The sequence below is a fragment of the Herpailurus yagouaroundi genome, unplaced genomic scaffold, assembly GCF_014898765.1.
Source record: "Herpailurus yagouaroundi ecotype Mexico unplaced genomic scaffold, PumYag 77, whole genome shotgun sequence".
Lineage (NCBI taxonomy): Eukaryota > Metazoa > Chordata > Mammalia > Carnivora > Felidae > Herpailurus > Herpailurus yagouaroundi.
In genome coordinates this window covers 837,240-848,598 of record NW_024412388.1, presented here as the reverse complement: position 1 = coordinate 848,598, position 11,359 = coordinate 837,240, and the positions used below count along the sequence as shown (strand labels likewise).

Here is an 11,359-nt window from a genome sequence, read left to right as displayed (position 1 = left end):
CCACAACACTCCACAGGACCCACAGCGACCCCACAGGACCCCACAACACTCCACAGGACCCACAGCAACCCCACAGGACCCCACAACCCTCCACAGGACCCACAGTGGCCCTGCAGTGACCCTACAGGACCCCACAGGACCCACAACACCCCAGAGTGACCCCACAGGACCCCACAGTGACCCCATAACATTCCCACTGGACCCACAGTGACCCCACAGGACCCACGGTATCTCACAGTGACCCTGCAGGACCCCACAGTGACCCCACAGGACCCCACACCGCCCCTACAGAGGTGACAGGAAGGAACAAAGTCTAGAACTTGGTGACCAAAAGCTCTTAAAGAAGCCGGCCTGACAGGGGCTGTGACCTTGGGTCGCGGTGGCCCTGCTGGGTAATCTGGGCAGCAGACACCCTGGCTGCTCTCCCTCCCTCTGGCCTCCCGCCAGCAGGAGTGGGGCGTGCGCGGTCCCCACGCCATCATCCTCCCCAGCTGAGAAAGGGCCTGCATCCCGAGCCCCGCTGCCCATCTCCAAGGTGGGCCTCCCCCCTGGCGGTCCACAGACGCAGCCCACTGTCTCCGGCGAGGACGGCCCCAGTGAGGGTGGCTCTCTTTTCGCAGGCCTGTGCGAGGCTCTGTCACTGAGCCCGGCTGGACTGCCGCGCGGGGACTCCCATTGCGGGCAGCCCCCATCGTGGGCCCTCCGAACGTCCCTCATCTGTCCTCCAAGTCTCTGTCTTTCCTCCACCTGGCATGTCCCGTGTCACCCTCCACCTCACCTGGCTGCTGACTCGGGTGCTCACGGGCATCGCCCTCCTCCTCACGGTTATCTGACGGCGCAGTCAGGCTCCCGGGCCTCATGACCCTCTGCAGGGGTGGCTCCATGCCATGAATCAGCCCGGCCACTTGCCAGGCACTCAACAGCTCCCCCTACCTCGGAGCGATGCTACCTGCTTCCGCCCGAGTCCCCTCCTGTCCCCCGGCAGCCCATCTTCCCAGCAGGTGCTGTCTTTGTTCCCCACGTTCTTCTTGTCTCTGGCACCGGAGACCGTGTGGCCTCTGGCCTGCTCGCTGATGTGTTCTAAGTGTCACAAGTCCTGGGCTCCGTAGCCCCCACCCCATCCTGTGGGCAGGTGGCCCCGTCTCAGGCGGGGGGTCCTGGAGGAAGGCATGTGGAGTCCTCAGCTCACCACCATAGCAGCAGGACAGGACCTGCCCTGCCAGGGCCCTGCCCAGCCCAAGGGACACATGCTCTCCCTGCAGGACACCCACAGACCCCCCAACCTCCCCAGACCCAGGACTCAGTTTGGCCGGAGGAGCCGGCAGCTGGGAAGGGGAGAGAAGTGGTTCCCACTCCTCCTCGTCCCTCGAGACCTCTGAGCCTCCTTTCTGTGTTGACTGTGACCGTTTTATGAAGTGTCCATCCCATCGTGTGATGCAATATTCTGTGATAAAAGGGTTTTTTTTTTAAACAGCTAAAAATGTTGATAATTACGAAGCTATGTGATGGGCACATGACAATCCATTATACCGTTCTTTTTTTAACGTTTCTTTACTTATTTTTTTGAGGGAGAGAGAGTATGTGTGTGTGAGCTGGGGGGCTGGGGGCGCGGGGCAGAGAGAGAGAGGGAGAGAGAGAAACCCCAGCAGGCTCCTTGCTGTCAGCACAGAGCCCGATGCAGGGCTCAGACCCACGAACAGTGAGATCGTGACCTGAGCAACTGAGCCACCCAGGCGCCCCACCATTCTATCTTTTTATGTTTGAAGATTTGGATAATAAAAAGGATTGTTTAAATGATCTGATATGAAAACGGCCACAGAACTCCAAAACATAGTTGGTTTAAGTATGAAGTTCCCAGCACTCGTAAGACTTGTAAAAAGCCGAGGCTGGGCTGTGTTGGCATTCTCTGTCATCGCCTGCTTTGTGGACAAAAGCGTGTCCTAACATCACACCTTCAAACTTAGTTATATTTCAGAGTCACAGGCGTTGCTATCGATGTGCCCGTGTGGGTGCCAAAGCCCAGCGTAGACTTGAAGATCTGCATGTATGACCGGCTGTATCAGGACTCCATCCTCGTCCACACACGGTGAGCCCGGCAGGCAGGGGAGCCCGGGACCCCGGGACCCCTCCACGCCCAGGCCCTTGGCCCCTCGTGGACACAGACAGGAGAGTGGGGAGCCCAGCCAGGAAAGGAAATGTGGACAGAGGCCTGAGGAAGGAAATGTGTTTTCAAAGGCGTCCAGACCAGAGCAGTCAATTCTAAATACTTTTTACCAAAGTACAGCTTAGATGGAGAAAAGAAGGCAAATGCCATGGTTAGCACTCAGTGGGCGCTCATTCCCCAGACCGCCTGGTGCCGGCACCTGCTGACACCAGGCCCACCGGGTGTAGCCCGGCCCTGCTTCCAGCCGCAGAACAGCCTCATAGGGGTGGAAGTCCTGCAGACTTCCTCTGTGACCATCCTTCTGCATAGGGGACTTGCCTGTCTCAGCTTCAGGACCACAAATGTCAGGGGCCTCGAGAGGGGCTCCAGTGGATTTGTTTAGGGAACAAGGGCTGGCCAGCCTCTGCCAGTCAGTTTATCTCAGGGTGCAAGGTGCAGCCACTTTCTGGGGGAGGACAGGGAAAGAGGAGGGGGGCAGCACTCGGCCTGTGGGGTAAAGGAAGACCCCAGCTGCATATGCAGGGCGCGTGTGTGTGACAGAGTTGGCCAGGTGACTTGGTTTGGTAGAGACTCGAAGGGAGGCAGGGGCATGGGGAGCCTCATGGCAGAAAACAGGAAGGTTCCAGGTGAGCCCAGATGGGGGTGGGGCTCCCAGAGGCACTAACCAGAAGCAGGTGACTGTGTGTTTGGGGGTGCACGCGGCTTCCTCCGGCTGCTCTGGAGTCAGAGGCGGACAAAACCTAGAGAAGCCACAAGGCCTGGTCATCCTGGGGCCTGTGGGGCCCAGCCTCCCCCAGAACCTTGGCCTGGGCAGGAGGCAGGCAGAGCTCCAGGTGGGTGGGGGTCCACCTCTGCCCCCACACCCCTCCAGGTCCTTGCACCAGGTGCCTGCCCGGCAAAGGTCTTCCCAATAAAGTCTCAGGTTTCTGAGAACCACCTGGAGACATACTTCGGTGGCAGTGTTTCTGTTTGTAAGAATTCCGCAGCAACTTCTTCCTCGGCATGTCTCTGGAGGCCAGGGGAACAAAAAGAAGGGAACTATTGGGACCCCATCAGGATAAAAGCTTCCGCCAGCGAAGGTAACGATCAGCAAAACTAAAAGACAGCCAACAGAATGGGAGAAGATATTTGCCAACGACAGATAAAGGGTTGGTATTCAAAATCTAAAGAACTTATCAAACTCAACACCCAAAAAACAAATAATCCAGTGAAGAAATGGGCAAAAAACATGAATAGACGCTTCTCCAAAGAAGACATCCAGATGGCCAACCGACACATGAAAAAATGCTCAACATCACTCATCACCAGGGAAATACAAATCAAAACCACAATTCGTGAGATACCACCTCACACCTGTCAGAAAGGCTAACATTAACAACTCAGGCAACAGCAGATGTTGGCGACGATGTGGAGAAACGGGAACCCTCTTGCACTGTTGGTGGGAATGCTAACTGGTGCAGCCACTCTGGAAAACAGCACAGAGGTTCCTCAAATAATTAAAAATAGAACCACCTTACGACCCAGCAATTGCACTACTAGGCATTTATCCAAGGGATACAGGTGTGCTGTTTCGAAGGGACACATGCACCCCAGTGTTTATAGCAGCACCATCGACAATAGCCAAAGTATGGAAAGAGCCCAAATGTCCATCTCTGGATGAATGGATAAAGAAGATGTGGGATATACATACAATGGAGTATTACTCAGCAATCAAAAAGAATGAAATCTTGCCATTTGCAACTACGTGGATGGAACTGGAGGGTGTTCTGCTAAGTGAAATTACTCAGAGAAAGACAAAAATCATATGACTTCACTCATATGAGGACCTTAAGAGACAAAACAGATGAACATAAGGAAAGGGAAACAAAAGTAATATAAAAACAGGGAGGGGGACAAAACAGAAGAGACTCATAAATATGGAGAACAAACTGAGGGTGATTGAAGGGGTTGTGGGAGGGGGGGTGGCCTAAATGGGGGAGGGGCATCAAGGAATCTACTCCTGAAATCATTGTTGCACTATATGCTAACTAACTTGGATGTAAATTAAAAAAATAAATTAAAAAAAAGTTTGGAGATGCAAAATTAAAAAAAAGTTCCTCATCAGGAGATCTGCCCCTTAGCAAGCGAGCTGTGAAAACCCACTCTCCCTCTGCCTTGTGAGGGCAGGCACCGTGCATCTGTGGGATGTCTGGCCCGTGAGAAGTGTGCCTGTCCCGCGGGACCAGACGCACAGCGTCTGTTTGATGTCCTTCCGTGTCCTGCAGGTCGAAAACGGCCCTGCGTCTGAAGTTTGAAGTGTGCAAGGAGCTGAGGGGCCACATGGAGCTCCTGCCGGAGACGGGCTACATCCAGGCCCAGTCCTCCTACACCGTGCAGCTCAAGTTCCTGCCGCGGTGAGCGCCCGGAGGCCGCGGGGCTGGGAGGCTGGGGGAGCACATCTCCTGGCTCTTAGATTTCTTGTATTTCCTATCATTTGTAGCTCCTGTGTGACCTAAAACACACTCACAGGTCAGCTCTACGGTCGTTCTCCAAATATAAAGGAGAAAAGTACTCTTGAGCGCATCCTATCTCTTTCAGACACTCCCTCCCAGAAGATGCAGGGAAGTATTTCGACAAGGAAAGCAGAGTCCTGGAGGCCCCAATGACAATCCGGGTGGCTGACCAGGTCTGCATGGGACACTTCCCAGGAATGCTGGACACTCTTGGGGACCCGAGCGCCTCCCCCAAAAGGCAGGGCCCTGGCGGGTTCCGATGACCTGACCCGCAGCTCTGTCTCCCACCCTGGCTGCTGCTGCACAGTGGAGACGAGGAGGGGGTTGTGGATCGGAGGGAGAGACCTGAGGGCTGTGCAGGGCCAGCGGGGCGTCCCCCTGGCACCTGAGCCCACACGTGCCCGGATGCACACGCCGAGTGTGCTCACGGCCGCACGTGCACACTCACAGTGCACACTCGTGCGCACTCATTCCCTCCCGCGCCCCGCCCACCTGGGGCTCCTCCCCTCTTCTTTGGCACCTGCTTCCGTGCCCTCCCAAGTCAGGCACCACAGGGAAGTGGCCGAGACAGAGAGTCTCGTGTCTGGGAAAGGGCACACCGTCGGCTGCCAGGTGGACACAATGCTTGTGCCCTCCTTGTCGGTGGAAACATTTGCGGAGACGGATGGGCAGTGACCGGCGCCCACTCGCCCTTTGCGCTTCAGATCAAGCCGGTGGGGTTTACGGTACACGCAGTGGTCACCACCTCGGACCTGGAGCTCAGCCCCTCGGCAGTGGACTTTGGCCACTGCACCGTGTACGAGGCCGTCAGAACCCAAGTCAGCCTCTGCAACCTCTCCCTCCTGCCCCAGGGTTTTGGGTTCGTCGGGCTCCCCAAGGTGCCTCACTCGGTCGGGGAGGGGCACAGGGTGCGGGGACAGAGTCGGGAAGCTCTGGGGACGTACCGGGGCAGCTGCCACCCCAGGGTCCGGGCACCCAGCACCAGGTGGCCTCACCCCTCCCCAGGCCCCACGCCCACGCCAAGAACCTCGGCCTGGCGTCTCCCACTGCCCGTCCCTCTCCTCATCCCCACTGCCCGCACCACCGCCTCACCTCACCTCTCTCTGTCCCAGCCTCTCCCTCCCTCTCTGGCCCGCTGCCCTGCCAGGACTCGGGACTCCCCTCCCTCCCTTCCTTCCAGAACTCCTGCCTGCCTGGCCCTGCAGGGCAGCCGGGATGGGGCTCAGACCAGGCTGCCCCCCCCACCCCACCCACCCTCCACTTACATGCATGCAGACACACGTATGCATGCACGAACATCACACTCACAGGGGTGTGCTCACGTACACGCACACGCTCACACATGCACATAGACGTGCTCGCATATACCCGTGACCACACGTGTGGTGACAGACATGCTCCAGACACGCCGACACTCACGTACACACGAACACGCTCACAAACACCACATGCCGGTCTACGGTCGCTCCTCCACACACAGACATGCTTACACATGCCCGGACAGACAGACACTCACATCCTCGCAGATGCACTTACACACCCATGCACACACACATGCGCTCACACCCCTGCCACGCGTGTCCACGCAGCCCCCGCGATAAGCCCCAGATCACCGTGTTCTCACTTCGGCGTCGACGGTTTTCCATCCGCCAGTTTGTGGACGTCCAGCCCAGTGACGGGTTTGGGACAATCCTGCCGCTGGAAACGCTGCAACTTGACGTGATCTTCCAGCCCACCAAGGCCAAGGAGTACAACTTCGAGCTCGTCTGCAAGTCGGAGATCAACCGGTGAGCCTGGCAGGCGAGGGGCGCGCAGAGGGCCCCGATCGGCAGGTTCAGCTGGCTCCGTCCTCGAGCGCTGGCGGCCGGGTTGACCGCGGGGCTGGGCTGAGACACCGCTGGCTGCAGGGACTTCAGACCCAGGCACAGGCTCCTGGGATCCGGAGCCTTGCACGCCGGGCCAGCTCGCCCATCTGTGTGCGTGCGTGCGCGCGTGCCTGTGTGTGTGTGTGAGGACATGTGCAGGAGAGCATGGGAGCACACACGTGCGGACGTGTGTGCATTGTGTGTGGGTGCACGTGTGGCCATGTGTGTGCGAGTGTGTGTGGTGTGTAGATTGCCTCTCTGCACTCAGGAGGACCTGGACATGAGCCCCACTTGTGCTGACATGCTGTGTGATGGGAACAGACCCTGGACCTCCCTGAGCCTCCCGTTCCCACCCTGACAGATGGGACGGAGGAAGTGGTAGGGAGAGAAATCGAACAGGATGCAGACCGGGTGGTCCGGGATGAGGGGCCGGTTCCTGTTGCTGCCCGAGACTATCAGTCCCCAGTGAGGAACGTCCTCACTGTCCTGTGCGGGTGTCCAGCCGGGCGCTGGACCACCTCCCCACAGAGCCGCGCCGCCCACCCGCCTCTAACCCTGACTCTTCTCCTGTCCCCACCTGCGTGCCGACCTGTCTGGTCCCGCCTGGGGGCCTGGGCGGCCCCGGGTGGGGTCGGGCTGGCCAGGGCCCACGGGCCAAACCCTCTTCTGGTCCCGGGCATGTGACCATGGGCAGGAGTGGTGGCCACCTGGGATCTGACAGACTCGTGGGGGAGCAGGGATGAGTCCACGGGTGGGAAGAGTTGAGGGGGTAAAGTGCAGAGTTTGTGTATGTACTGAGTCCTGCACTTCATCCCTAACAATAACCCCAGTGTCTCTCCACCCACAAGGATTTGTTTTAACATTTAGAGCCTGTGGTCACACGACACAAAAAAATACATTTCAATATTTCTTTTTTTTTTTTTTAATTTTTTTTTCAACGTTTATTTATTTTTGGGACAGAGAGAGACAGAGCATGAACGGGGGAGGGGCAGAGAGAGAGGGAGACACAGAATCGGAAACAGGCTCCAGGCTCTGAGCCATCAGCCCAGAGCCTGACGTGGGGCTCGAACTCATGGACCGCGAGATCGTGACCTGGCTGAAGTCGGACGCTTAACCGACTGCGCCACCCAGGCGCCCCTACATTTCAATATTTCAACATATGAGCAACATTACCATCACAGAGCAGTGTCGACATCGGCCTTTAAGGCATTAAAATATGCGTAATTAGGATGAAATCCAACGAGGAGAGCGTAGTAGCAATCAGGGTTCGAAGATCTGGAGTGTAAACATTCCACCAGCTAAAGTAACAAATATCTGTTCTTTTTTTTTTTTTAATATGTTATCTTATTTTATTCATATTCCAGTGTGATCGCACGTGGTCCAAGAACACTCACCCATGCACAAACACACCCACACCACGGAGGTGTGTGGACTACCTGTCTTTGTTTGAGACAGGTAATGACAGAAATGAACTCACTAGGGTTTATAGATTCCTGTGCTCGTATTTAAAGAGCAGTTTATCAGTTTTCTTGTTTTAATGTTTATTTTTGAGAGAGACAGAGACAGAAACAGAAAGAGAGACAGAACATGAGCAGCGGAGGGGCAGAGAGAGAGGCAGACACAGAATCCTAAGCGGCTCCAGGCTCCGAGCTGTCAGCACAGAGCCCGACGTGGGGCTCGGACTCATGAACCTTGCAATCACAGCCTGAACCACCCAGGCGCCCCTATCCGTTTTATTTTCAAGTGTCAATGAGTGTCTAACAAAAATAAGCCAGAAATTCCCTCCTCAGCAAATTGGGATGAAATTTTTAACTGTCCACTTTTTTGGCTTCTGTGCAGGGGTCTGTGGTATTTTCAAAAGATAGTAAAATTCATCAATGAGATAGCAAAACCTGAGCCACCGTCTCCGTTGGAGGCCACCTCCCACAGCACCCGGCCCCACGGCCAGCACTGCCTCTGAGCCACCCACACCTGCTCTTCCAGGTGCTTCAGGCTGTCTTGCCGAGCCGTGGGCGTCCGCCCGCCCCTGGGGCTGTCCCACTACCAGGTCAAGTTTGCAGCCACGTCCCTGTACCACACATCCGTGGCCACGCTGTACGTCATCAACTCTCACGTGAGCATGAGCTCACTGACTCACTCCGCTCCCCGAGTCGGCTCCGAGGACGTCCCTCCCGTGGGGCCCACGACCTTCGAGTTCCTGCCGCCCCCCGACTCGCCCATCACCATCTCGCCCTTGGTGGGGACCGTGCTGCCAGGAAAGGCAGGTGTGGGCCCCCCAGGTGGGCCGGGCGGGGACGGGGGAGGCCTGGCCCGGCCCCAGAGGCAGGGGTACCCGCGGGCGGCTGACCCCGCAAGCACCTGCCTGGGGGCTCTGGAAGTTGGGACTGAGGGCACACAGACCCCCGGGCCTCCCAGCAGCTGGGCACAGAGGGCCTGGTCACCAGAAGGGCAGGGTGTCCGTCCACTCCATTGAGAAGGGCTCTCTTGCCTCTGCTCTGCCCGACAGAGCTAGGGGGCCTGGAGGCAGTGGTTCCTCTCAGCCAGTCCCAGGGCCACCCCAGCCTCCTGGGGCTTGGGGTGGCTGCCACAAGGGCCAAGTAAGGAGGGGCATGTGAAGGTGCTGGGGACTCCTGGACCCTGGCAGGTTTCAATTAGTGTGGTTCTTTAAAATGCGTTTCTTTAAATTTAGCCAATACTGCCTAAGTATGGGTCCCCAAAAGGGGTGTTGCAGTTGGCTTCTGTGCTCCCTCCCTTCCTCTCCCTCCCTCTTTCCTTTATTCTCTTCCCCCAACCCATGCCACCTGCTGTGCCACATGGTGTCCCGAGCACGGGGACACCTAGGATGAGCTTCCGTGGGGCCCGGGGCTGCCCCGCAGCTGCACCAGCCACAGAGACAGGTTAGGGTGGACAGCTGAACACGGTTTCCTTTCCCACTCGGCCTCGTGAGCTGTGGGCGGGGTCTCCGTCGCCGGCCCCCCACCCTACGTGGTAAGAGTGGACTGGATGATCAGGCACTGGAACCTACCCAAGCCCCCAGGGGCAGTGCTCGGGGAGCACCTCCCTGGAAAGGGCCTTCACGAGCTGAAACCCCACAGGAGTGTCAGCGAGCCTGACCTGGGGGCACCCAGGGGAGGGGCACAGCGGGAGCTGAGGAGGGCGGGGCACCGGAGGGAGCCAGCTCCGCCCTCCGGCCTCCGGGCTCCGGGCTCCTCTCTCTGCAGAGGTGCCTGGTCCAGGTGGCCTTCCGGCCCGTGCTCCCCACCAAGCTGATCCTCCAGGAAGCCCTCCAGACCCTGACCAAAGAAGCAGAGGTCAAGTCGGTACGTGGGGACATGGAGGAGAAGGGTGTGGGGCACAGGCTGGAGGGCTGAGGCTTCCTGCACAAAGGCTTTCAGCCGAACACCAACCACTTGAGGCTCCGGGACCCGGGCCAGCTTGCCTGCGGCAGCACTGCCGGGTCCCCAGAGGGCAGTTTCGGGAGGGCGAGCCACGGCAGGGCACGCTGATGGGCAGGTGTGGCTTCTTACAACCGGAAAGGAAAGCCCATGAAAACAGCCTCACACATGTAAACTTGAGGGGCGCCCGGGGGGCTCGGTGGGCTGAGCGTCCAACTTCGGCTCGGGTCGTGATCTCACGGTTCGTGGGTTCAAGCCCCGCGTCGGGCTCTGTGCTGACAGCATCCACCTGCTTCGGATCCTGCTTTGGATCCTCTGCCCACCCCTCCCACCCCTGGCTCTCTCTCTCTCAAATAAATAAACACACACAAAAATGTGAACTTGAAAGTATCAGCCCAGGGCTAAACCCCACCAAGGGCCAGGCCCCACTGCCCCAGCCAGCCCCAGAGAGGTTGCGGTACGTGGGCTCCTGCCAGGAGAGGGGGTCCCACGGACCCACAGAGCTGTGCAGTCACATGGCCTAGAGCGACGCCCGCCCACTGCTGCCCTGGGGACTCACACTCGTCCAGCGTCTCGTGCCACCTTGAGCTGCTCCAGCACACACGGGGGGAAGAAGCCCTTGCCTCCCTGCAGTGAGCGAGGGGAAGAGACACCAGGAAGGAGGACCCCGGGCCCTGGGCAAACCTTTACCCCTCTTTTGCCTCAGTTCCCTTGTTGCTGAGGGCAAACACGAGTTGGTGCACAGGCCCACAGGGGTCTCTGCACTGGGAGCCTGTGTCTCCCTCTGGACACTCACCTGTCTCCGTCGCACCTGCAGTCAGTCTTCCTGATGGAGCCGCTTGGTGTTTGGGTCCCCATCCCCTTCGAACCCATGCCCCTGGGGTTCCTGCAGGAGTCAGTCCGCCGGGGGCCACAGCTCCCCCTCATAGCCCCTGCTGGGCTGAGCAGGGCTGGCCTCCACCCCGCAGCCCTGCAAAGACACGGTCACCCAGAGGAAGGACCTAAGGAGACAGTCCTCCACGCTGCGGCTGCAGGGCCGGGACCACCCGCCCCGGGCCTCCACCACCCAGGCTGCCAAGCTGCAGAAACTGGACCTCAAGCCCAGGTAGGCCCAAGAGAAGGCCACACCTCCCTCCGGGCCCGTCTGATGAGACCCCACCCTGACCCCCATGGAGACTTTCCCCACAGACGGCCTGGGGCAGAACTGTTTTGAACCATGTGACCGCAAGTCCAGGGCTGGGCCGGCTTGAGACACAGTTGAATCTGGGCACCGCTTCGAGGCCCCTCGAGCTCTGGCTTCCGAGGCATCTGCCCACCTCATTCTCCTGGGCCCGGTGTCCCTGTGCACAGCCTCACGCTGCGGGCTGGGGGAGACCCTGCTGTCCCTGACCCCTGTATTCCCAGCTCAGCAACCCCAGCCTCCCCAGGTGCAGAGTGAGGCTG

The 11,359-nt window shown here is 58.6% G+C and overlaps 1 protein-coding gene and 1 long non-coding RNA gene across 10 annotated transcripts in view; one reads left to right on the top strand and one right to left on the bottom strand.

Moving 5' to 3' along the window:
- CFAP74 (cilia and flagella associated protein 74) overlaps positions 1 to 11,359 on the top strand; it is a 64,767-nt gene that overhangs the window by 48,747 nt on the left and 4,661 nt on the right. For all 9 annotated transcript variants that reach the window (XR_005785557.1, XM_040458759.1, XM_040458734.1 and 6 more), the window contains 8 exons: positions 1,965 to 2,086; positions 4,429 to 4,557; positions 4,742 to 4,829; positions 5,361 to 5,534; positions 6,310 to 6,443; positions 8,505 to 8,781; positions 9,743 to 9,841; positions 10,885 to 11,021. Coding sequence is in view for 8 of the 9 variants with exons in the window: in XM_040458759.1 (XP_040314693.1) it covers positions 1,965 to 2,086; positions 4,429 to 4,557; positions 4,742 to 4,829; positions 5,361 to 5,534; positions 6,310 to 6,443; positions 8,505 to 8,781; positions 9,743 to 9,841; positions 10,885 to 11,021 (1,160 nt within the window). In the remaining variant the exon portion in view is untranslated. The remainder of the gene's footprint in view (positions 1 to 1,964; positions 2,087 to 4,428; positions 4,558 to 4,741; positions 4,830 to 5,360; positions 5,535 to 6,309; positions 6,444 to 8,504; positions 8,782 to 9,742; positions 9,842 to 10,884; positions 11,022 to 11,359) is intronic.
- On the bottom strand, positions 10,291 to 10,889 carry LOC121019386 (uncharacterized). The gene is made up of 2 exons (XR_005785562.1): positions 10,713 to 10,889; positions 10,291 to 10,543 (listed from the first exon to the last, which is right to left on the bottom strand). It is a non-coding gene; the product is annotated as an uncharacterized LOC121019386 (long non-coding RNA).